Source organism: Entelurus aequoreus, linkage group LG12 (genome assembly GCF_033978785.1).
Source record: "Entelurus aequoreus isolate RoL-2023_Sb linkage group LG12, RoL_Eaeq_v1.1, whole genome shotgun sequence".
Taxonomy (NCBI): domain Eukaryota; kingdom Metazoa; phylum Chordata; class Actinopteri; order Syngnathiformes; family Syngnathidae; genus Entelurus; species Entelurus aequoreus.
In genome coordinates this window covers 27030374-27052144 of record NC_084742.1, presented here as the reverse complement: position 1 = coordinate 27052144, position 21771 = coordinate 27030374, and the positions used below count along the sequence as shown (strand labels likewise).

The following is a 21771-nucleotide window of genomic DNA, read 5'->3' as shown; positions in this document are numbered from 1 at the left end:
AAAGAAACTGAAAGACTCTCATAATAACGTGGATTTTGACGTTTGGATCCTTGTTTGTCAATATGTAATTGTAGTCATCTGTAGTCTAATGGGACTCTAGACCATCGCCTGAAATGTGGAAGTGCCTCGAGGTCACGTGATTGCAACCCAGCAATTGACTAGTGATGCACCGAAAATTCGGACATCGAAAATAGACTTTGCTCACCGAAACCAGATGTTGTGATCAAATATCCCCTTCCGCTGGTGGGCTACTTCTTTCCCCGTGCACACGAATGACGTAGCTCGCCTAAAACAAACGCATTGCGTTTAGACTGAAGTCACATTTAAGAAGATCAGATTCCAATCGAATTTGGACTACCTTCTGCTGTGGCCTGAATCTGATGCAAGAAGATCAAATTTGAACCGTTATGACTGGCAAAAAAATCCAATCTGTGTCATCTCAGGGCAAAAAAAAAACAGATTTGGTGTGCAGTGTAAACGGGGCCTTTGAGCACCTAACGATTCTATCCAACGCCAACTCTAATTCCTGCCTGGGGTGACAACTTGAATCAGAATCCATTCTCAACTTAACAAGATTCTCACAATGTAATATTTGGTATAATTATTATAATGAAACTTTTTCAAAACAGGTTAGGTAAGAAAAGCTCCTTCTGGTTGCATGGAGATGGCATAAAAACATATTTTTATAACGGTATTCTTATAATACACCTCAGAAGGCGGGCTACACCCTGGACAAGTCGCCAGCTCATCGCAGGGCCAACACATATAGTATATAAAATATATTATTATTTTTGAAAATGATAAATCAATTTAGAATTGGGATGAATAAGAATTGCAATTCGGATGTATTGACCTGATCACTGACCACAAAGCAACCAACTCTGCCTTTTAAGTAACCATCCTCAGTTCAGGTAAAAAAGTGTGTGTGCTCAAAAATAAACTGTATGATCAATCTGCGTATATACATCATTAATGCCATGTTTTGTGATTAATCGAATGAGTTAATGCGATTACAGCCCCAGCAGACACTTTTCTGACCAAATGACTGAATACATGCCTATATAACTGGATGTTTCCTTGAAGTACGACTTATTCATTGATGCAATGACACACTCATCTGTGGAGGAGTTCAAGTACCTCGGAGTCTTGTTCACGCGTGAGGGAAGAGTGGACCGTGAGATTGAAGGAGCTGAGCCGGAAGGCAAAGCTCTCAATTTACCGGTCAATCTATGTTTCCATCCTCACCTATGGTCATGAGCTTTGGGTTATGACAGAAAGGACAAGATCACGGGTACATCCATCCATCCATCCATCTTCTTCCGCTTATCTGAGGTCGGGTCGCGGGGGCAGCAGCCTGAGCAGGGAAACCCAGACTTCCCTCTCCCCAGCCACTTCGTCCAGCTCTTCCCGGGGGATCCCGAGGCGTTCCCAGGCCAGCCGGGAGACATAGTCTTCCCAATGTGTCCTGGGTCTTCCCCGTTGCCTCCTACCGGTCGGACGTGCCCTAAACACCTCCCTAGGGAGGCGTTCGGGTGGCATCCTGACCAGATGCCCGAACCACCTCATCTGGCTCCTCTCGATGTGGAGGAGCAGCGGCTTTACTTTGAGCTCCCCCCAGATGGCAGAGCTTCTCACCCTATCTCTAAGGGAGAGCCCCGCCACCCGGCGGAGGAAACTCATTTCGGCCGCTTGTACCCGTGATCTTGTCCTTTCGGTCATAACCCAAAGCTCATGACCATAGGTGAGGATGGGAACGTAGATCGACCGGTAAATTGAGAGCTTTGCCTTCCGGCTCAGCTCCTTCTTCACCACAACGGATCGATCACAGGTACAAGTGGCTAAAATGAGTTTCCTCCGCCGGGTGGCGGGGCTCTCCCTTAGAGATATGGTGAGAAGCTCTGTCATCCGGGAGGAGCTCAGGGTAAAGCTGCAGCTCCTCCACACGAGAGGAGCCAGATGAGGTGGTGCGGGCATCTGTTCAGGATGCCACCCGAACGCCTCCCATAGGGAGGTGTTTAGGGCACGTCTGAGCGGTAGGAGACCACGGGAAAGACCCGGGACACGTTGGGAGGACTATGTCTCCCAGCTGGCCTGGGAACGCCTAGGGATCCCCCGGGAGGAGCTGGACGAAGTGCCTGAAGAGAGGGAAGTCTGGGCTTCTCTGCTTAGGCTGCTGCCCCCGTGACCCAACCTCGGATAAGCGGAGGAAAATGGATGGATGGAGCGATGACACACTCAGACAGATTCTGCGGGACAGTATTGGTATTAAATAAAGTTGTCTTTATCTGCTCAGTCATCTTCATTAATACAACCTTGCCATATTTTATCCCAAGAAGGAGACAAGCCTGATAAACCTCAGATCTAAACAAAAATATGTTTTCATGTGGGTGATTGTACCTGTATCTTCAGTAATGCATGCAGTTGTGCATGCTAGTAAGGCAATTACAATTTGGAGTCTCTGTTGAGCACATCTGGACATTGCAATGTCAACCCAAAATGAAAACCAAAGTTAACTTAACAACTTATTTGCCAGGTCATACTATTTAAAAGCACAGCTCCTTAAAGATGCCGTGCCATGTATTTAGCTTTGAAACACTTTTAGACACTTTTTGCTGGTGCTGCACAAACATGCATGCCAACAGTAGCACCAAATGTAAAGCTCAGCACAGCCCCTCAGTGCACATTGCACACAAGCACGCCCATTGAGTCCTCACCCAGCCCTTCTTCTCCTGCAGCGTCGTCGCCGATGTAGCGCCGTGCAGCATGCGTGCCTCCCTCCGCCGCTAATCTCTGGATCCTCCCCGGTTGGACGGACGGCGCTTTCCGAGGACAGTCGGTCAGTGTTGCCGTGGAGGGGGGGGATCGGCGGCGCCGGGGACCTGTTCGAGATGACAGCTGATCAGGGCGGACTTAAGCGCAGGCATCAAAACAACATTAGCCGTGGAGGAAGTTTCAGTGTCACGGGTGTGTTTTTGATTGACAGCTTTAGCCTCATTGCTAAGGATTTGATCTTGTTTTGCTGTTGAATGCATTACTGGATATATATATATACACACACACACACATATATATGTAAATATATATATATATATATATATATATGTGTGTGTGTGTGTGTGTGTGTGTGGCCACTGTCTCCCCCACCTGTCACGTTAGCTAGCATGCTAGGTGGCTAAATTAGCTAATAAAAGAGAAATAGCGCCTCGGGTGAGGAGACGATGTAAACGACTGTAGAAAGCTATGTAAAGCACACAACGTATTCATGTTTGGATGCGTTATTATTATAAACTTCTCACGCTTATTACGGCTTTATTAGCACACACCTAATTAGCCGGGTATCCACTGCCAACACAAGCACGCTGGCTAATTAGCTGTGCTATTAGCTTAGCGGCGTCTAGAATTAGCCATCTTGCTAATTGACCCAGTTTACAGGAGCAGAGGCCGTCTTATGTCTTCCACTCGGATGTTTTTGGTTTACTTTGGACTTTAGGCCTGTTATGTTACGTGCTCAGAAACTTGCAACACATTCAGTATTGTGTCACTATATATATATATGCTCTACTTGCTGTACATATCCTACCAAGTCAGACCTACACTGTTCCAATGTCAATTTCTCTGATGATGCAATTGTTGATGACTGAAGTGTTGATACCAACCAAACTTACCCCCGCCCCCCTCCATATCCCACCCCGGATTGTAAATAATGTAAATAATTCAATGTATATAGTCTGATGATTATCTTGTGTGATGACTGTATTATGAAAATAGTATATATCTGTATCATGAATCAATTGAAAAACTTATTCGGGTGTTACCATTTAGTGGTCAATTGTACGGAATATGTACTTCACTGTGCAATCTACTAATAAAAGTTTAAATCGATCAAAAAACTCAAAGCCCTTTTACATAGTGAAACCCAATATCTAAGTTACATTTAAACCAGTGTGGGTGGCACCGTGAGCAGGGCATTACCATGAATTGATTAACGTGTACCCCGACTTGGACAAGTTGAAAAACTTATTCGGGTGTTACCATTTAGTGGTAAAATTGTACGGAATATGGACTGTACTGTGCAATCTACTAATAAACGTTTCATTCAATCAATCAAAAGGCGGGTAAAGTGTCATGCCCAAGGCAGTGACTAGGATGGCGGAAGCGGGGATCAAACCTGGAACCCTCAAGTTGCTGGCACGGCCGCTCGACCAATCGAGCCCACAGTACGCCAACACATAATACAATACAATATAAGATCAATTATATTGCAATATATGCATCGTCACAACACTGCTTGGGGTGCTCACTTTACATTTAGAAGGTTCAACTGAAGTTATGTGGCGTCTGACATGAAAAATAATACAAATGTTAAAATATTCTCGTACATCAGATTGTGATCCTTGAGGCGTCTGTAAAAAGGCAATCATCCCTTCATATATAATAAGCAAATCAGCTTGATTTTAACCTTGTATTGTTCTTTTATAGATGCCACTTTTTAGCACCCTAATGTGCAATTGTTACTCCACGGGACTGTTGAGATGGATTCCCTGATGAGTGCTGTGTCGCCGCGCTCGCCGGCGCCTGGCAAAAAGCTGTCCGAGGTGGATTTCCGGTCCGGGGCGACCCTGGAGCAGCTGTCCTCTCAGGTCTCCGAGCTGGTCCTCCTGGAGCAGGGCGAGTTTGGAGACCATACAGCCTTGGAGGTGCACACGGCAAAGGATTTTATCTTCAACATGTTAGGTGAGTCGCAGTGCTTTCTTGTTATTTTCTCAACTCTCAGTTTCCCAGTGCTGTTTTTCCCTCCTCATGTATTGGGATGTATTTTTCTTGATTCGCCTCCAAGAACGTTCTCTTTTCTCTTTATCCATAGTGACTTCTTCCAAATGTCTTGTCTTGCTTTCCTTGGCATAATCAGCGATGTTTTTGCTGCTGCTTTTCCTATTCCATAGCCTGTTGTGATGTGGGAAAGAACTTTTCTTTTTTGCAAGAATAAGATAATCTCTGTTGAAATATAAGAACATGGCGGAGGCGACTTTATCACGTCTCGAACGTCCTCCTGACGAGACAAGGATCTTAAACCGTGGAATTTTGTGAAGTTTTTTTCTGCACAATGAATATTTTCAGTCCAGTTCAACTTTTTGCTGATTTATGTAGAATAGAATAGAATAGAAAGTACTTTATTGATCTCTGGGTCCCAAAATGTAAAACACAGATTCCGTGCACTTCACAGAGAAAATGTGTGCTGCTTTTTGATTTACTTGCTGTTGTGCAGTGATATTTTAATTGATTGTCAGAAGACCTCATTAGTAATAATTATCCCAAATGCCACAGCTGCCCTGGACTCATGGCTTTGTATGATCACACATAAAAGTGATAATAAATTAAACTGCTTATATAAGTCCTGCAGGGAATAATTAACAACTGCATCAGTAAAAACACAAGTGGGGAGATTGAACTTGTTTGCTGCAGAAGTAAAGCTACATTTAATGTTTTGCATGGCGTATTCCCTCTCGCACTGATGCAAAAATATGAAGAGTGGCAGCGCCTTCTCCCTTGTGGAGATGTGTGCCATACTAGCTAGCAGCTCCAGTCGTCATCTGGCAGCCAAAGCAGATTCATGGCATGGCTTCAGGAGATGACTGGAATATATTTGCATGTTCCGTGCCAAGCAACATATTGCTTGCCATAAATGACGGTCACTCTTGTTTACCGAGACTCCATTTTTTTGGCACCTAGCGGCGTTCAATCTTCAAAGCTGGCACGGGAGCTGGGGTGAATGCAAATAGCAGATGACTTGCTGTTAATGGTGGATACAGAAGGCCGCTCAGCAAATTCAATAACGCGTCCAGAATGACTGAAACAATGCACATTGAGAAAGAAGTGACACTCCACCAAACTCCTATGACAATTTGCTCTAATTTTTGGGAAGGAATTGCTGCTGAATACAGGAAGTCCTCGACCTGTGTGCGAGTTCCGTTCCTACTTACCACCTGAGTTACTCTCACTTTACAGGTTAGATGTAAACATTGAATGTGATTAAAGCAAGGGTAAGATTACTAATTCAGTGTTATTATTTGAGTGGACCCTGACCCCTCTGTCGTGGAACAGTTGGGCCCCGAGGTCAAAAAGGTTAAAGACCCGTTATACAGTACTTTATAGCACCATACAGTATATTGTATTCAAAGTGTATAAACATTCACTAAAATATGGAATTTTGTCGAGGCTAAAACCCATTATTTATAATTACATTGTTACTTATAGAGAAATTTGCTTCACTATACAAAGTTCTCAATTTAGGAACCCTGTTTAAGAACCAATTAAGTGAAAAAAAAAATCGAGGTCCCACTGTACTAGAATTAACGGGTTGACTGTAAACAAATAAAGCATTTTGTATCCTGTAAATAATAGCGTAATAAAGAGAACAGCTCCTTACTCGTTAGCGATAATTCTATTTTATCATTAAATAAAATTTTGTTGTTGCAGAGGATTAAAAAATAAAAATAAAATTGTTTTTCCTCTCTTGCTCTGTCATATGTTTTGCCCCCAGGAGATTCTGTAGTTTCCATCCTCCCCCTTATTTCCTTAGTGAAGATTTACATGCATCGCAAAACCTTGATTTTTGACAACAAGCGTGGAACAAGTGACTGCACGCTGCAAAGTTTATTAGCACAACAATCTTAGTACAGCATATAAAAAAAGAAGCTTTTAGTTAAAATGCAACTCTTTTCAAGGCAAACAAGACTGTAACGACAAACAAGAAAACACCCGCTAGGAGAAGCTAACTGTGGTGGAATAATTTCCTCAAGGTGTCATGTATAATAAGATAAGAGCACAATTAAGAACGATAAAGAAAGCGGTGTCTCTGTGCGTCGAAAAACATTTGGTGCCCGTACAGTGGAAAAGCCTGTGTTTATCCACTTACTAAAACTATAGAGCACTCTCAATGCTAGACATTGTTACATACATTGTACAATGCTACATTGTTGTTTACAGAAGTCTTTTATTTTAGACAGAAGATTTAAGTTTGCATGTTATTGATCACAGTATTGGGAGTTTATTTATTTGCATGTACATTAAAGTGCAATGTTACATTTTTGTTTATTGAAGTCAGTGTTTCCCATAAACTGCCAAGATACCTGTGGTGGTGGGGGCGTGGCTATGGGCGTGGTCACCATGACATAATCGAGTAATTTGCATAATTTGCTACAATGATTAGATTTTCTCTAAAAAGGCTCAAAAAATGTATACTTACTAATTAATAATAACAGTTTTGTTTTAAACGTCCACCCATTTTACAATATAATTACAACACTTTATGTACATATATATATACAGATTTGAACAATAAGTTATTCACTGAAATATATTTATTAATTGTGGTTTTTACAAAAAATATGTCTTATAAAATATAAAAGCTAAAATATCTCAAAGCTCTGCCCCTTTAATTAGTGCATACTAAATAATTTAACTTTAGCCTACTACTACAACCATATTATTTACCAGCAACATAAAGTGAAACAGAGGCAGAGGTGTCCTGCCACAGTCAGTAACAAATAAACAGAAAACAGTAGTGGTGGTAGATAGACACAGAGCTTTATCAAACATCTGGGGCCGTACTTATCAAGCTTCTCACAATTACTCTTAAGAAGTCTGCTAAGAGTTGACTTAAGAGTAAATAAATTATTCGCTGAAAGCTGCACTTAAAAGTTAGTTATCAAGCGTCTTACTCACACTTTCAGCGAAGTGTAGGACTGAATCTTAAGTGTCACACTCAGAGCTGAATTACGACATTACTATGTGCTGTAAATGGAATTTTAGGTGACGTCATTTCTGTGTCCATAGAAATGACCAATCACGGAAGGGAATCCGTTGTCTAAGAATAAAGAAATATCTTGGAAATATTTAAGTGGACAATGGGAGTGTATATTTTGACAATAAACTACAAAATAATACAAAACAAACTAGTCCCCGCCGGCACTCACGCTACCGCTCCCTCTCTTCTGTCGCCCACACACTCACTGACGTCACTCACCTCACGGCCACACACATACGCTACTGTCATAACATTTTCTTTCCAATTCATTAATTAGGGAACTAATTTGAAACTGGTGTGGGTGGCTCTATATATACTAGCCCACTGCAGCCACATGCAGAAATCAACATGGAATCGAAAAGTATTAAATCTGTGACAAAAATAATACCCGCTCTGTCTAAACGTTACCGTTTGATCAGCTGCTCGTCATCAAACAAATCCAGAACATCGTTCCGCTCCCTGAATGTTCGCGCACGTCTCTCTCGCCTCAGTGCCATCCCCTGCTGGCAACTCCTAACCACTTAAGACACCTCTGAAGGTCTCTTAAATATCGTGGAGAGTAGGAGTGATTCTTAGACTTAAGAACGTTGATAAAAAGCTTTTATTCTTAAGTTTGAGAGTAGGACTAAATTTCGCAAATTCTCAGGACTTAAGTGTAAAATGGCACTCTAAGAAGCTTGATAAGTACGGCCCCTGATCCACTGAACAAAGAGCTCCAAAAATCTTGAACTTTAGACTGCCATCAGTTTTACTCCCTACACTTAACCATGTGTTTCCTACTGCCTGCAGACTTTGCACCCTTAGTTATATACACATGTTGTGTTTCTAATATAAATACATTTAATAAAGTCAAATACAAATAAGGCAACAAGAAAAGTATCCTACATTTCTCTTTTGTAAAGTAAATCTGAACAGCCGATATGGGCATCTACATCAACTATATGATTTGCCTGAGAAGCTGGAGAGGACAAAAAAAAAATATATATATATATATATATATATATATATATATATATATATATATATATATATATATATATATATATATATATATATATATATATATATATATATATATATATATATATTTTTTTTTAAATTTGTATTTATTTATTTATTTTTTTTAAAATTTGTGGCGGACGTAATTCTTTCGTGGCGGGCCGCCACAAATAAATGAATGTGTGGGAAACCCTGGAAGTATTTTGTTTCAGACAGAAGTTTTGCCTACAAGAGGAGGCTCTTATATTGGTTTTTGACAATTATTTTTTACAAAGTGCAATTTGTATTTGAAAACGTTCTGAAAATTCAAATTTTGCTAAGAGTAGATGCACTGTATGTTCATGCCATTTATCCTGTAAATTGTGGCAATGTTTGTCTAATTTCAAACTACCAGTTTTTGATCAAATAAAAGCCAAACTTATTTTGAATTATTTATGTCATTTGTATTGATTGGTTTCTATAAGAACTGTGTGTGGGGGGGGGGAATCGTCATCTAATTGTTTATTTTTAGGCTTACTTTTATCCCTGTTGTTTTGCATTCTGAAAGGAGAGTTGCAAGAGAGGGAGAAACAGTCTGAGAAGCTTTGATGCACTGACATCAGAAAAGTCAGACTCACTTAAAAGATGAAGGAAAAAGGTTCGGTTAAAACAAACAATAGGGACATTGTCTTTCCTCAGAATAGCGGCGCGCAACTACGTATTATTTCGCCTGTGCATTCTTCCGCCACACACACTAACTAGTTCTTTCTTTTTGGGTGTCCATACAAGGGCTGCCAGTAAAAAGATGCTGCAGTGTGCAAATAACGCCCTCATTCCGAATGTTGACAGCATTGATTTTTAGTCTTGTGTAACGGGGCCTGCAGGTGCGACTGTGTCATGTATATGTTGTTAAACCTCTCTTCCTAAAGCACTTTTAGCTCAGTGCCTAGCGCTCTCGACTCCCATTCGGAGGACCCAGCTTTGGGTCCTGGGTAGGGATGCAACAATTAACGGGTTTAACTATTGACCGCGATTTAAAAATGTGACGGTTATTTAGCGTAAATTCAAGATTATAACCCACTACATTTTTCCTATGCTTTGCATGCTGTGGCTTATAAAATGGTACAGCTAATTTATAGAGTTTTCCTCCCTGCTAGCCACATTGCAAATAGTTGTCAAAAAACACAAGCAAAGACACTGAAACTGTGTGTTACTGTTTGTGCTATGGTGCCAACCTTTGGACAACTTTTCTCAATGCAGGTGCTGCGGGGTGAACATCTACGGTATTTTCTTCTGTCTAGTGCTTTGAACTGTAAGTACAAGCAGAAGTACAAGTGCCGTTATGTCTTCTAGTCTCCATAACGTTTTTACTCTTACAGATTTACATTTCAAAACTACTGATACTCACTAAATTTGTGATGTCTGTAGGAGTGTTTCCATGAATATTTGTACGTGCTATCGTAATGTAATCAAGCGAGCGTCATTAGCATTAGTTAATATGCTAACACGTTTACGAGTATCTGTTATTATTGTTAACTTACAGTGGAGTTTTAATTTAAATTTTTTCAGTTTCACAAATTCCTCAGTAAATTCACCAAAACATCACCATGGAATTATTGAGTCTGTTTAGCTAATTGGAGAGCTATCTTCCGCAGCTCATGGGTCCATGACAATGACTTCTGTTTTGTTTGATCAGCCGTTTTACAGCCGTGTTGCAGACACAGTTTAGAAACAATTATGGTATGTAACTAAACATTTACAAAACCTTTCTGTGTAAATAACTCCTTTCACAACGTATATACAGTATATGCTGTTTATAGTCCAATGCGGCTAACATATGGAAAAATATTTTTTTCTTAAAATTTTTGTTGGTGCAGCTTATTTACTGGTGCACGCTATAGTCTGGAAAATACGGTAATCGCAAAGGCTCCACTAAACCTTGTGTTTCAGTCTTTGTCACTCACTATAAACGGGCATTATGCTGTCATTTTCGGCACAACCTGCAAGTAACGAAGACAAAGTTACACCAGCGTGGAACGTGCATATATGCACCTGTTGAGAGCCACGCTAGTATGCTATATTTGCTTAAATTGAGTTGTTAGGGAGTTATACAAACATGTCACAAACAGTAGCTTAGCGTTGAGTCAGTTCAGTGTAAACAGCAACAGGTACTTCTGTCAAAGGATTCAGTGACCATTCAACGTTTAGAGATTGCTTCTGCCTGTCTGTGTTGAATAAACTATGGAGGCCTTGTAAGTTAATATAGCAAGTGTAAAGCATAATAGAAGGATGTTTACAGAGCAAAGGTTATTTTTATTTAATAGCAAGAGAGAGAGACTATTTTTATATTTATTATTTTGTAGCTGCATTATTTTATTTGATTACTGTTATTTCCTACAGTAACAAATATCAACATCTCTAAAGATATTCTATTTTATTTTTGTTGTTGTTGTTGTTGAATTTATCAATGCATAATAATCGTGAAACCATGATTATTACTCAGAATATAACCGTACAGTTAAAATCTATAAATGTTGCTTCATTGACCCCAGGCGGAACGGAAGCAGTGACTGGACCAGGCAGGTTACACTTTGAACATAAAACTCATATTGGACTTGCTGACAACTGCAGGATAAAACACAATTTCGAGAGGGATTCTAGAAGCTGTCCTCCAGAGTATCAGGATGTTTTCACTTCACTTTAGCTGTGATGACTGAGGCTACCTCGTTCCCATGCCTCTCGCCTCATTTTTAACACCCACTTGTGAGATTGGGTCCAGGAGTCGACACTTCCAGTCGGTGGTTTGTCTGTGTTGTCTCGGGGGATTCATGCAAGGCCACTTATTGATTTGTTTTTGCTGTCATTGCATCCTCCGCAGAATCGTTTCAACCCTATAATTATTGAGTAACCTTTTCTTTTTCATTAGGCTGTGTAAATGGCATCAAGGGAACACACTAAATCTACAAGTTATTAAATGCATTAATGGAAGTAACAAAACCACAGGTGTGCACAGTAAGTAGCTGTGGAAAAGCCAAGCAGTTATTAAAATTATATTTCCCTGACATGAAATTGGGTCAAGCTTGAAAATAGTTCCCAAAGGGAAACCTCCACGTCCAGTTCCATTCCTTACAGGATTATGTTCAAATATGTGGCCGTGAAAACCAGCCGAGGCCGTCCTCCAACTGGATTCTATTCTAGGACTATGACAAGCTTTGAATTAGTCATTAGGGAGCTGGTCTGGCTTCTCGGAATGACCTTCAGCTTTCCGCAACCAATGTGAGCATTGGGGTTGCATTGCTAATTGATGTTTTTTTCTTCTTTCATGCACTCTAACTGGAGCTCTTCCTTTTGGAGACAAGTTTTTCTTATTTTTTTCCCTGCTTATTTGAGCCAATTTGTCAGCGGCAGATAAAAGCAGCTGCACGACTCCAAAAGTGTTGCCTTTTGGCTAGAATCCCCCTTCGAAAGTTTCCCCTCTTGTTCTGTCCTTTGATCTAAGTTCCCTGCTCACTTTCCTATGCTAGTTCGTTAGACCTTCCTCCTGTATTGCTTATAATGATCTTGCAGCTACACCTCAGTGACCATTCTCTCTTTGCCAATCAACTGACTACTTGGTGCTAGCGGTAAAATTCCAGATGGTTAGTATTACCGCTTTAAATTACAATTATCATAAAACCGTGACCTTCGATAAACTCACTGCACGGCAATACTGCTTATTTCCTAGATAAGCAGCCAGCGTGTTGACCGCCAGCAATCAGCTAGCTCGCTGATTGCTTGCTTGTAGCTAGTGCTGTCAGTGCCCGATTTACTGAGCTGCCCAATCCGTTTGTGCATGCCCTGCATTTGCAACACGCATGCGCAAACATAACTTCCTGCTGTGCTCCAACTTTCAATGACTTTGCTAAAAATATAACAAAATAACAACACAAGTGCGTTGAAATTGTTTGGATAAGTGAACATAGTTTTTGAATAATGGAGCACTTTAGTTAACACAGTGAAATGCAAGCCAATTTAGTTTCGGCGATGTGACCACTAGTATCTCTCCCGAGTCAGCGTTAAGATAAAAAGGGCAATTTAAAAATTTGAATAATGAACGATGTAGTGGGATCCAATTTGGTTGACATTTTCAAAGTGTAGTTGTCGACTATTCAAGATTATTAGTAGATCTTTTTGCGAACCAGTTTACAAAAATGATAAAATGCTTATGTTTTGGAAAAAAACGCCATAGGGAACAAAAGTGGCTGATTTTTGAATCGGGCAACTCAGTAAATTGGCCAGCAGCTAGCGCGCTGAGCGCTTGCTGGCAGGCTGTCCGCTTGCTAGCAGCTAGCACGCTGACCACTTGCTAGCTATCTTCAATGCTAATATAAATACAATACATATTATAAACTTTGCCCATTAAAAAAAACATACCGGTACCCCAATCCAAACTTTTATAAACACATTGCTGTCTGAGCAGATGTTAAATTGTGCACATTGAACTTAGAGGCTGTTCTCGCTTAAAACAGAATGAAAGTTCCACACATGGGTATATATCTACACAATAAAGAGAACCCATGTGACACGTCACATAAACGGGAATGGAAGCACACCGTTTTGCCTTTATTATTAACACTCTGAAGCTTTTACAAATTAAAACTGAAGAAAAACATATTTAAACACTAAAATAACAATAATATGGTTCTTAAAATGCCAAAACAATATTTATTGTTTCTTCTGCCAAGGAAAGTATATTACATATGTGTTATTTATTTATGAAAAAAAAACAATTAGTTAAATGATTTCAGTGTGTGAATAAATATGTTTGAGCACATTCAACAAAACCGTTCATCATCTCACACCCGAGCCTCACTTCTTCTGGTCCCTAATAAAGTGTTAATCAGGGATCATTCCTTCCTGAAGGGAAATACTAAGTTAAGGATTATATCTGTGTCTCATATTCCCTTGCCTACCTCAGACAGGTGTTGACTTGACTTGTCTGCTTCTGATTGCCTCTATCAACCTGCATAAACATCACTGACATAATTGACTCCTGTCCTGCGGGTTAAATAGGACCGGAGTGTGGGCTCAAGACAAGTGTGCTAAGAGCCATAAAGAGGTTTCAGCAGCTCCTGCTTTTATCATTACAAATGTTGACAAATAAAAGCAGACTTAAGCACAAAATTGGTCGTATTTTGTTCCTCAAACAGATATCGAATATTGGTTCTATCTTAAAGGAGAACTGCACTTGTTTTTGGAATTTTGCCTATCGTTTACAATCATTATGAAAGATATGACGTTGGATGTATTTTTTTTAAATGCTTTCTAAATATTAAATATATTTTATCAAAAGTATGCTTGCAATGGAGCCTATGACAGCTGCTCTATTCTGCCTATAAAGCCCTTAAAACATCCAAACACCTCCAATGAGATTTTATTTACATGATGTAAGTAAATATGTAATGATGTAACGGGCGTATTCATAATAATAGACGTATTTTGATAATTTTAAGCATACGCGCCGCATTCATTTAAAAAATGCATCACGACTTTCGCTTTTTTTTCTTCCTCACTGATTACTACTTACCGCAGACTTCATGAGAGCCAACAAACATAATAAAACATCCCTTACTGTACAATGTCTGCTGCCATTAGGATGCTGACTGCTAGGATGTTTATATATTCCCATTTAGAGGAAAAATGACTCATAATCCTTGAGAAGAAATGTGTCTCGTCAATCCTGGGTCTAAATCGGATGTCAAAGAGTATTAACTTGCCAGAATACGTCCTCAGCCTTCTTCTATCCAGGTGAGATGCATGATTTATGATTTACAATAAACTTCCAAGAAGCAGGGAGGCGAGGACGCAGCAGACCACTCGATAATGTAAACATCGGCTATAGTAACAATATCACTACTACTTGGATAATATTCAAATCCTGAAATGTAAATGGAGTATTGTTGGAGGTTTTTGGAGTTTTTTTATTGAGTTTTATGGGCGAAATAGAGGACCTCCTATTGGCTCCGGTGTAAGCTGACTTTTATTTATGTTTATTTAATATTTAGAATGCATAAAAAAGTTATCCATCCGTCGTCATATCTTTCATAATGATTGTGAACGATAGGCAAAAAAAAAAAAAAAAGTGCAGCTCCCCTTTAATAAGTTAAGTGTTTCCATCCCCAACTCCTGCAGGTTTAGTCCAGAAGGTGGATCAGCGCCTCCCAGTGGCTAACGAGTACTTACTGCTGTCCAGCGGGGCCCGAGAGGGTGTCTTGGACCTGAACCCAGAGGACCTCGGTGACTATGCCAAAGGTGCCGACTTTGACCTGGACTTCACGCTGCTGGTGCCAGCCCTAAAGCTCCACGACCGCAACCAGCCTGTCACCCTGGACATGAGGCACTCGCCGCCGTGCCACTCATGGCTCAGCCTGCGCCTGTGCGACTCCAACATCCTGTCCCGCTGGAGCGTCTGCTGCCAGGAAGAGAGTGGACTTCCTGATGAAGAAGACGAGGAGGAAGAGAGTGAACTAGGTATGCTTCTAGAAGGCATCCTTAATTTTTGACAGAATTAAAAATGCCATTATTTGGGGGATTTTGTATTCACCCAGCTTTCTCTTTTCCCATCCAGAAAAAGGCTCCATTCCATCCCTGGTCTCCCCTCAGTCCCTGGATGGCTGCTACTTCTCCCCCACCCTGGTGACAGACTGGTTCTGGGGGGTGGTGAGTGAGGCAGTGGATGAGCTGCGGCGGAGCCCCCAGAGAGGCATTCCGACCCCTGAGCGACTGGAAAGGAACGGGCCGCTTACGACCATTATCCTCCAGGTACAGTCAGGCTCATTATGGCTTCTGTGCAAGAAAGTCAGAGCGGTGAGCATTGGTATGTGAAGCACTTCAGGCAGTTCATCCCTTTCTCCTTCCACCTCGATGCCCCGTGCAGGCAGGCTCCAGCAGGGTACTGTACGACCTTCTTCCCGTAGTCTCGTTTCGGGGTTGGCCTGCTGTGGCTCAAGGCTGGCTGACGGCCAACCACTTCTGGGATGGTAAAATCACAGAGGAGGAAGCCATATCGGGCTTCTACTTGCTGCCCTGCTGTTCACCGCTGGGGGGCCGACCTGACAGGGAGTGGAGGCTGGCCTTTTCCCGCAGCGAGGTACTTTTCCTTTATTCTTCTCGTTCCATCCAGTCTTTGGAGCAGGGGTATTAAAGTGGAGGAGTAAGTGCGGTCGTTGCACCAGGGCCTCTCTGTGCTTGGGGCCCTGAGCTTTTGTAAAGTTTGAACACTATTTTCTGTCATTTAAATATGTAAGTTATATAAAAAAACACTGTCATAAATGTTAACATAAAATACATCTAGCAGTTAAAGTTCAATAATAAGGTTGCTAGACTCAAATTAAGAATGTCTAAGATTACTTGCACCCTCTATCAAAAATGCTAAATGATTTGTTCTACCCAGATAGCTTAAACCAAGCTTTGAATACTTCACTCAACACAGACGTCATGATGTAAATAAAGCCTTTAAGCATTTACCGTATTTTTCGTAGTATAAGTCGCTCCGGAGTATAAGTCGCAGCGGCCGAAAAATAAAGAAGGAAAAAAAACATATACTGTATAAGTCGCATTTTTTGGGGAAATTTATTTGATAAAACCCAACACCAAGAATAGAAATTTGAAAGGCAATTTAAAATAAATGAAGAATAGTGAACAACAGGCTGAATAAGTGTACGTTATATGAGGCATAAATAACCAACTGAGAAAGTTCCTGGTATGTTAACGTAACATATTATGGTAAGAGTCATTCAAATAACTATAACATATGGAACATGCTATACGTTTACTAAACAATCTGTCACTCCTAATCGCTAAATCCCATGAAATCTTATACGTCTAGTCTCTTACGTGAATGAGCTAAATAATATTATTTGATATTTTATGGTAATGTGTTAATAATTTCACAGATAAGTCGCTCCTGAGTATAAGTCGCACCCCCGGCCAAACTATGAAAAAAACTGCGACTTATAGTCCGAAAAATACGGTACACACAGCACCAGCATTTTGGAACGAGGATGAAGTGATAGAAAAAAGTTAGAAATAAATACATTTAATTGTGGCAGCATAGGAGAAAGTTATGTACAAGTTTCTCTTTTGCATGCCATTCTCCATAACCGTAGTGAAGTCAAGGACCCTTGATTACAGTTAGAAACAGAGGTGCCACAAGGTTCTAAAGACAAAGGAGGCTAAACCCTCAGGAAATGCAGTAATAATAATAATATAATATTATTATTAATGTATTATGATTTCTATTACCCACTGGTGATAATTACAGGTGAATTAGCCAATATGAATTTAACACTCTGAATTAAAGGAAAAATTGACAGATTGAAAATTATATCTGAGACTTGGAGGTTGTGAGTTCAAACCCCGGCCGAGTCATACCAAAGACTACAAAAAATGGGACCTCTTGCCTCCCTGCTTGGCACTCAGCATCAAGGGTTGGAATTGGGGGTTGAAACACCAAATGATTCCCGAGTGCGGCCCACGCTGCTGCTCACTGCTCCCCTCACCTCCCAGGGGGTGAACATGGGGATGGGTCAAATGCAGAGGACACATTTCACCACACCTAGTGTGTGTGTGACAATCATTGGAACTTTTAACTTGAAATATTATTTAAATATACGTTGGGTCAGGGGAATAACACAAGGCGTTATATCATCCCTACAGGCCTGTTTCGCAGGTTTCCCTGCTCGTCAGGGGATTTTATGATTATTTAAACAAATATTCTGGCCACTTTATATTTAATTGGTTGTCACTTTTTTTCTCTAAACAGATTTTTTTTCAAAAACAAAACATTTAGGGGGGTTTATCTATATATGTTCTTTATATTTTAATCTCATTTTTTAAAGTCAAAAACCTAATTAAAATGTTTTACATAGTTATTACAAAAGATGGTTTCAATCAAATCCATGCAGGTATTTTTAGTGCATGTAAACATACCAGGTGTGTGTGTGTGTGTGTATAGGGTGGTAACGTTGGGTTTAGGCAGGATTTGGGTCCCTTCAAGAGTCTTGAGTATGGGGGCCCAGAATTTGGTGCTTTTACTTGTTTTGGAATGTGTGGTTTAAGGCCGATGTTTTTTTCTGGAAACCAGGTTCAGCTAAAGAAGTGCATCCCCTTCCCCATGGCGCAGGCTTTCCAAGCTGCCAAGGCGGTGCTGTCTCGTATCCTGGCCCGTCCTCGTGCAGGTCTCAGCCTCTACCACCTGCGCACGCTTCTCTTTTGGGCCTGTGACCGACTTCCTGCCGCCTACCTGTCCTGCCCAGACTCTGACACCCCCGGTCGTCTACTTCTGGGTCTCCTGGATGACCTGGCGCATTGCATCCTGGGTAAAAACTGCCCAAACTACTTCCTGCCCCAGTGCAACATGCTGGAGCACCTGACCGACAGCCAGGCTCTCCTCGTGGCCCGGAAACTGGCTCATGTGCGCTCCGATCCCAGCGAGCACTTGCGGGCTGCTCTGGACCAAGCTCAGCAGGCGGGTCAGCTGAAGAAGGAGCTGGGCACAAGCGCTAACGGCTCCCCCAGGCATCACCCCACCAATGGCATCATCTCGCCTTCCGAGGACAAGCTGGCTCAACGTCTGCAGCAGCTGGTCACAGAGAATCCCGGGAAATCGATCTCGGTCTTCCTTAATCCGGACGATGTCACCCGGCCGCATTTCCGCATAGATGACAAATTTTACTGAAGCTGCAGTGAAATATTTGCGTGTGTGTGAGGGCGCACTGCATGGGTGGGCGTTTAAAACAGCAGCTGCTCATAGTCGCCCTTCTGTGGCCAAATGACAACCTCCCTTCAGACCAAAACACTCCCTGCTACGGAACAGAATGACGCCTCACAACAAGTCACTGAGCATTTGTTATGCTTATGGCCGACTCCAAACATCTGGCCTTATTGAGACTCATCAGGCTGTCGTTGAGCAAAGGCGTGAATGTGAAGAAAGCTGATCACTTATGACTAACACTTCTAAAGACATAATGTTTGGATCAGAAGCCGTGGCTGATGTAACTGAATGTAATGTGCTGAAGAGAACTGCCTCGTCTCTTCTCATTAATTCCCATTTGTTTTACTCTTCAGTTCATGTTTCTCAGGTACCAATAATCCTTAGCTTGTTAAATTGAAGCCAGTCCCGTCAAAAGGTCTTACAAGCATTTTTCCGTGTGGCTTCATTGAATACACGATGTACCAAAGAGAAATAACACAAATGAGTTTGCTAATTTGCAGTTTACACTTTCATGCCGATTGAACAAGTGGATATCCAGTGAACATTACGGTTGGTTAACTCAAAATTGATCATTTGACTGAAAAAATACATTTCTTTCAACTTATTTTCCTTTTTGATTGTGAAACGATTGTTCAATGAAATATTTTTTAATGGCTGTCTAGAATGTCATGTACAAAGGCTTCCATGTTTTTCCAAGCTACAAAACAAGCATTTGAAAAGAGTGTGATTGTTAATTAAGGTTGACTATCCAAGAGTGGCAGAGCCATGGACACTACAATTGTATTTTTTTAAACAAGCACACCAACAAGTGTACACACCGACGTGCAAAGTGACTGACGTGTTTTCTTTTAATTAAGCTGCTGTTTCTAAAAGGCCGGGTCTAAAGATGTGATGTGCTTACTGCTGAATTGTTCTAACTGCTGTGTGTGTGTGTGTGTGTGTGTGTGTGTGTGTGTGTGTGTGTGTGTGTGTGTGTGTGTGTGTGTGTGTGTGTGTGTGTGTGTGTGTGTGTGTGTGTGTGTGTGTGTGTGTGTGTGTGTGTGTGTGTGTGTGTGTGTGTGTGTGTGTGTGTGTGTGTGTGTGTGTGTGTGTGTGTGTGTGTGTGTGTTGAAGATGAGGAACAACCAAAGTGTGTTGGTGCAAAATGTTGACTGCAGTGCATTTAGCTTAGTGTTGAAAATATTGCAGCATTTATGTTCAGAATAGCTCATGATTGAGGTACGTTGTCGTTCTCTGCATGGTGGAGAAGGCTTCACAAACAATCAGCTGTGCAGATGTAATTGTGCCGTGCAGGGAAAGCACGACAACATCTGCATTATTATACTGGAGTTGCTATATTCTACTGGATTTGTTTAGACTGCTTTCTAAATCACTAACAACTTTTAAGTGCAAAAAAAACCACACTTTTAGTAGAAATATACATGTCAGTATCTCTTTAAATACTTCTCGCTTTGGAAAAAAAAGATTAAAGTGCTAATTATTATAGTGATGATTTGACTGTAACATGACTGATTTAATGTATTTATTATTATCACTGCTGATTCTGAGGGCTTTACATTGATCAGTTTGAGCTCTAGCATGAAATAAATCACTACATTTTGAAACATTTTGTACTGGAATTATTTGAAAATGCCAGAAACATCATCGTCATGAGAAGGATATTACAGTCGCAGAGGACAAGTTTCTGCAATGCACAGTAAATCCTATAGAGGGCGCTCCAGGACAGGAGCTTCCTATGCTATGAGCTCCCCAGAGACACACCAACTGAACTAAAAACATTACAGAAAAGTTTTAAACTTTGTTACACGAAAGTTTTAAGCAGATAATGACTAAGGTACTATGTTTGACTTTTCGGACCAATTTATATCTACAGAAAACTCCCAAACGTACAGCTAAGTCGTCATGTCTTTTCAGGTGCATTTGTGAAAACTGAAACTTTAGACCAAGATAGAGCCACTCATCATTTATCATTTGATTCCACACGCCTGGACGGTCAATAACATAGCTGTGGACCACAGTGGTTACCGACTACACATTCATAAAAATTCCCAAACATCATCAAATGTGTCGCCAGCCGTCAAAGCCGGGGATCAAACAAGCGCCACCAAATCAGTAAGCAGCAATTACAAGCACATTTAGTGGCCCGCGGGTCATGTAAAACGTCTGCAAAGGCTCCCACTGAGACAAGCTCTGTGAAATTCAGCCAGCTTTGAGCTGATTGTGGGCAGAAGGAGCTGCATACTAAAACGTCCCCCTCTACCAAAATCATTGCCGACGTCAGGGACAAAGAGCAAGGAGGCAGAATGAATGAAATTAGACGTGAAATCAACTTGCATTCCTGTCAAATGGCAAGTGGATGGCATTCAGAATGAATATAGGTTTTATCCCCCAATGATTTAAGGGAGAAAACGGCAAGGGATTTGACCTTTGACCTCAGCTACCTCCACTTGTATCACTCTAAATGCAACAATGCACCTTTATTACACACACCTGCACATAGTGAGGCAGTGCAAAAATCCAGTATAAAATATACCTCTGTTTAAGTGTTCCCACTAACATGTGTAAAGTTGCCGCACCCTCCCACCTTGTCCCAAACGTTTGTGGTGCAATTTTTTTTGTCTATTATAAATTTTCGTTTTATGGTTTTATGTTAACATGTTATTAATCATAACTAGATTCTAATTAGATCGACATCTCCCCAACTTGTCCCATTTGTTTGTGCTGCAAAATGTTTGATCTAACTATTATAGTTTTTAAGTTATTAACGTTTTGTGATTCACCTGTGTTAAGTTACTGCACTGGCTTCCTGTTGCTCAGAGAATAGACTTTAAGATCGCTCTGCTTGTGTACAAGTCTTTTCATGGTCTTGTGTCAAAGTACACTATATTGCCAAAAGTATTTGGCCACCCATCCAAATGATCAGAATCAGGTGTCCTAATCACTTGGCCACAGGTGTATAAAATCAAGCACTTAGGCATGCAGACTGTTTCTACAAACATTTTTGAAAGAATGGGCCGCTCTCAGGAGCTTTCCAGTGTGGAACTGTCATCGGATGCTACCTGCGCAACAAATCCAGTTGTGAAATTTCCTCGCTCCTAAATATTCCACAGTCAACTGTCTGCTTTATTATAAGAAAATAGAAGAGTTTGGGAACAACAGCAACTCAACCACGAAGTGGTAGGCCACGTAAACTGACAGAGAGGGGTCAGCAGATGCTGAAGCGCAGGTCGCC

At 41.0% G+C, this 21771-nt stretch overlaps 1 protein-coding gene and 1 long non-coding RNA gene across 3 annotated transcripts; one reads left to right on the top strand and one right to left on the bottom strand.

The window, feature by feature from the left end:
• Positions 1-216: 216 nt before the first annotated feature.
• Positions 217-3450, bottom strand: LOC133661849 (uncharacterized). Its single transcript, XR_009828004.1, has 3 exons — positions 3324-3450; positions 2715-2879; positions 217-286 (listed from the first exon to the last, which is right to left on the bottom strand). It is a non-coding gene; the product is annotated as an uncharacterized LOC133661849 (long non-coding RNA).
• Positions 2671-20123, top strand: tmem102 (transmembrane protein 102). 2 transcript variants are annotated; one of them, XM_062065370.1, is made up of 6 exons: positions 2671-2836; positions 4480-4734; positions 14957-15295; positions 15393-15586; positions 15702-15914; positions 17910-20123. In XM_062065370.1, exons 2-6 carry the CDS (start codon positions 4533-4535, stop codon positions 18501-18503), a joined length of 1542 nt encoding a protein of 513 aa, XP_061921354.1. In that variant the 5' UTR covers positions 2671-2836; positions 4480-4532; the 3' UTR covers positions 18504-20123. The 2 variants fall into 2 exon arrangements, with proteins under 2 accessions (XP_061921354.1, XP_061921353.1); XM_062065369.1 differs by having other exon boundaries at positions 2672-2964.
• The last annotated feature ends 1648 nt before the right edge of the window (positions 20124-21771 follow it).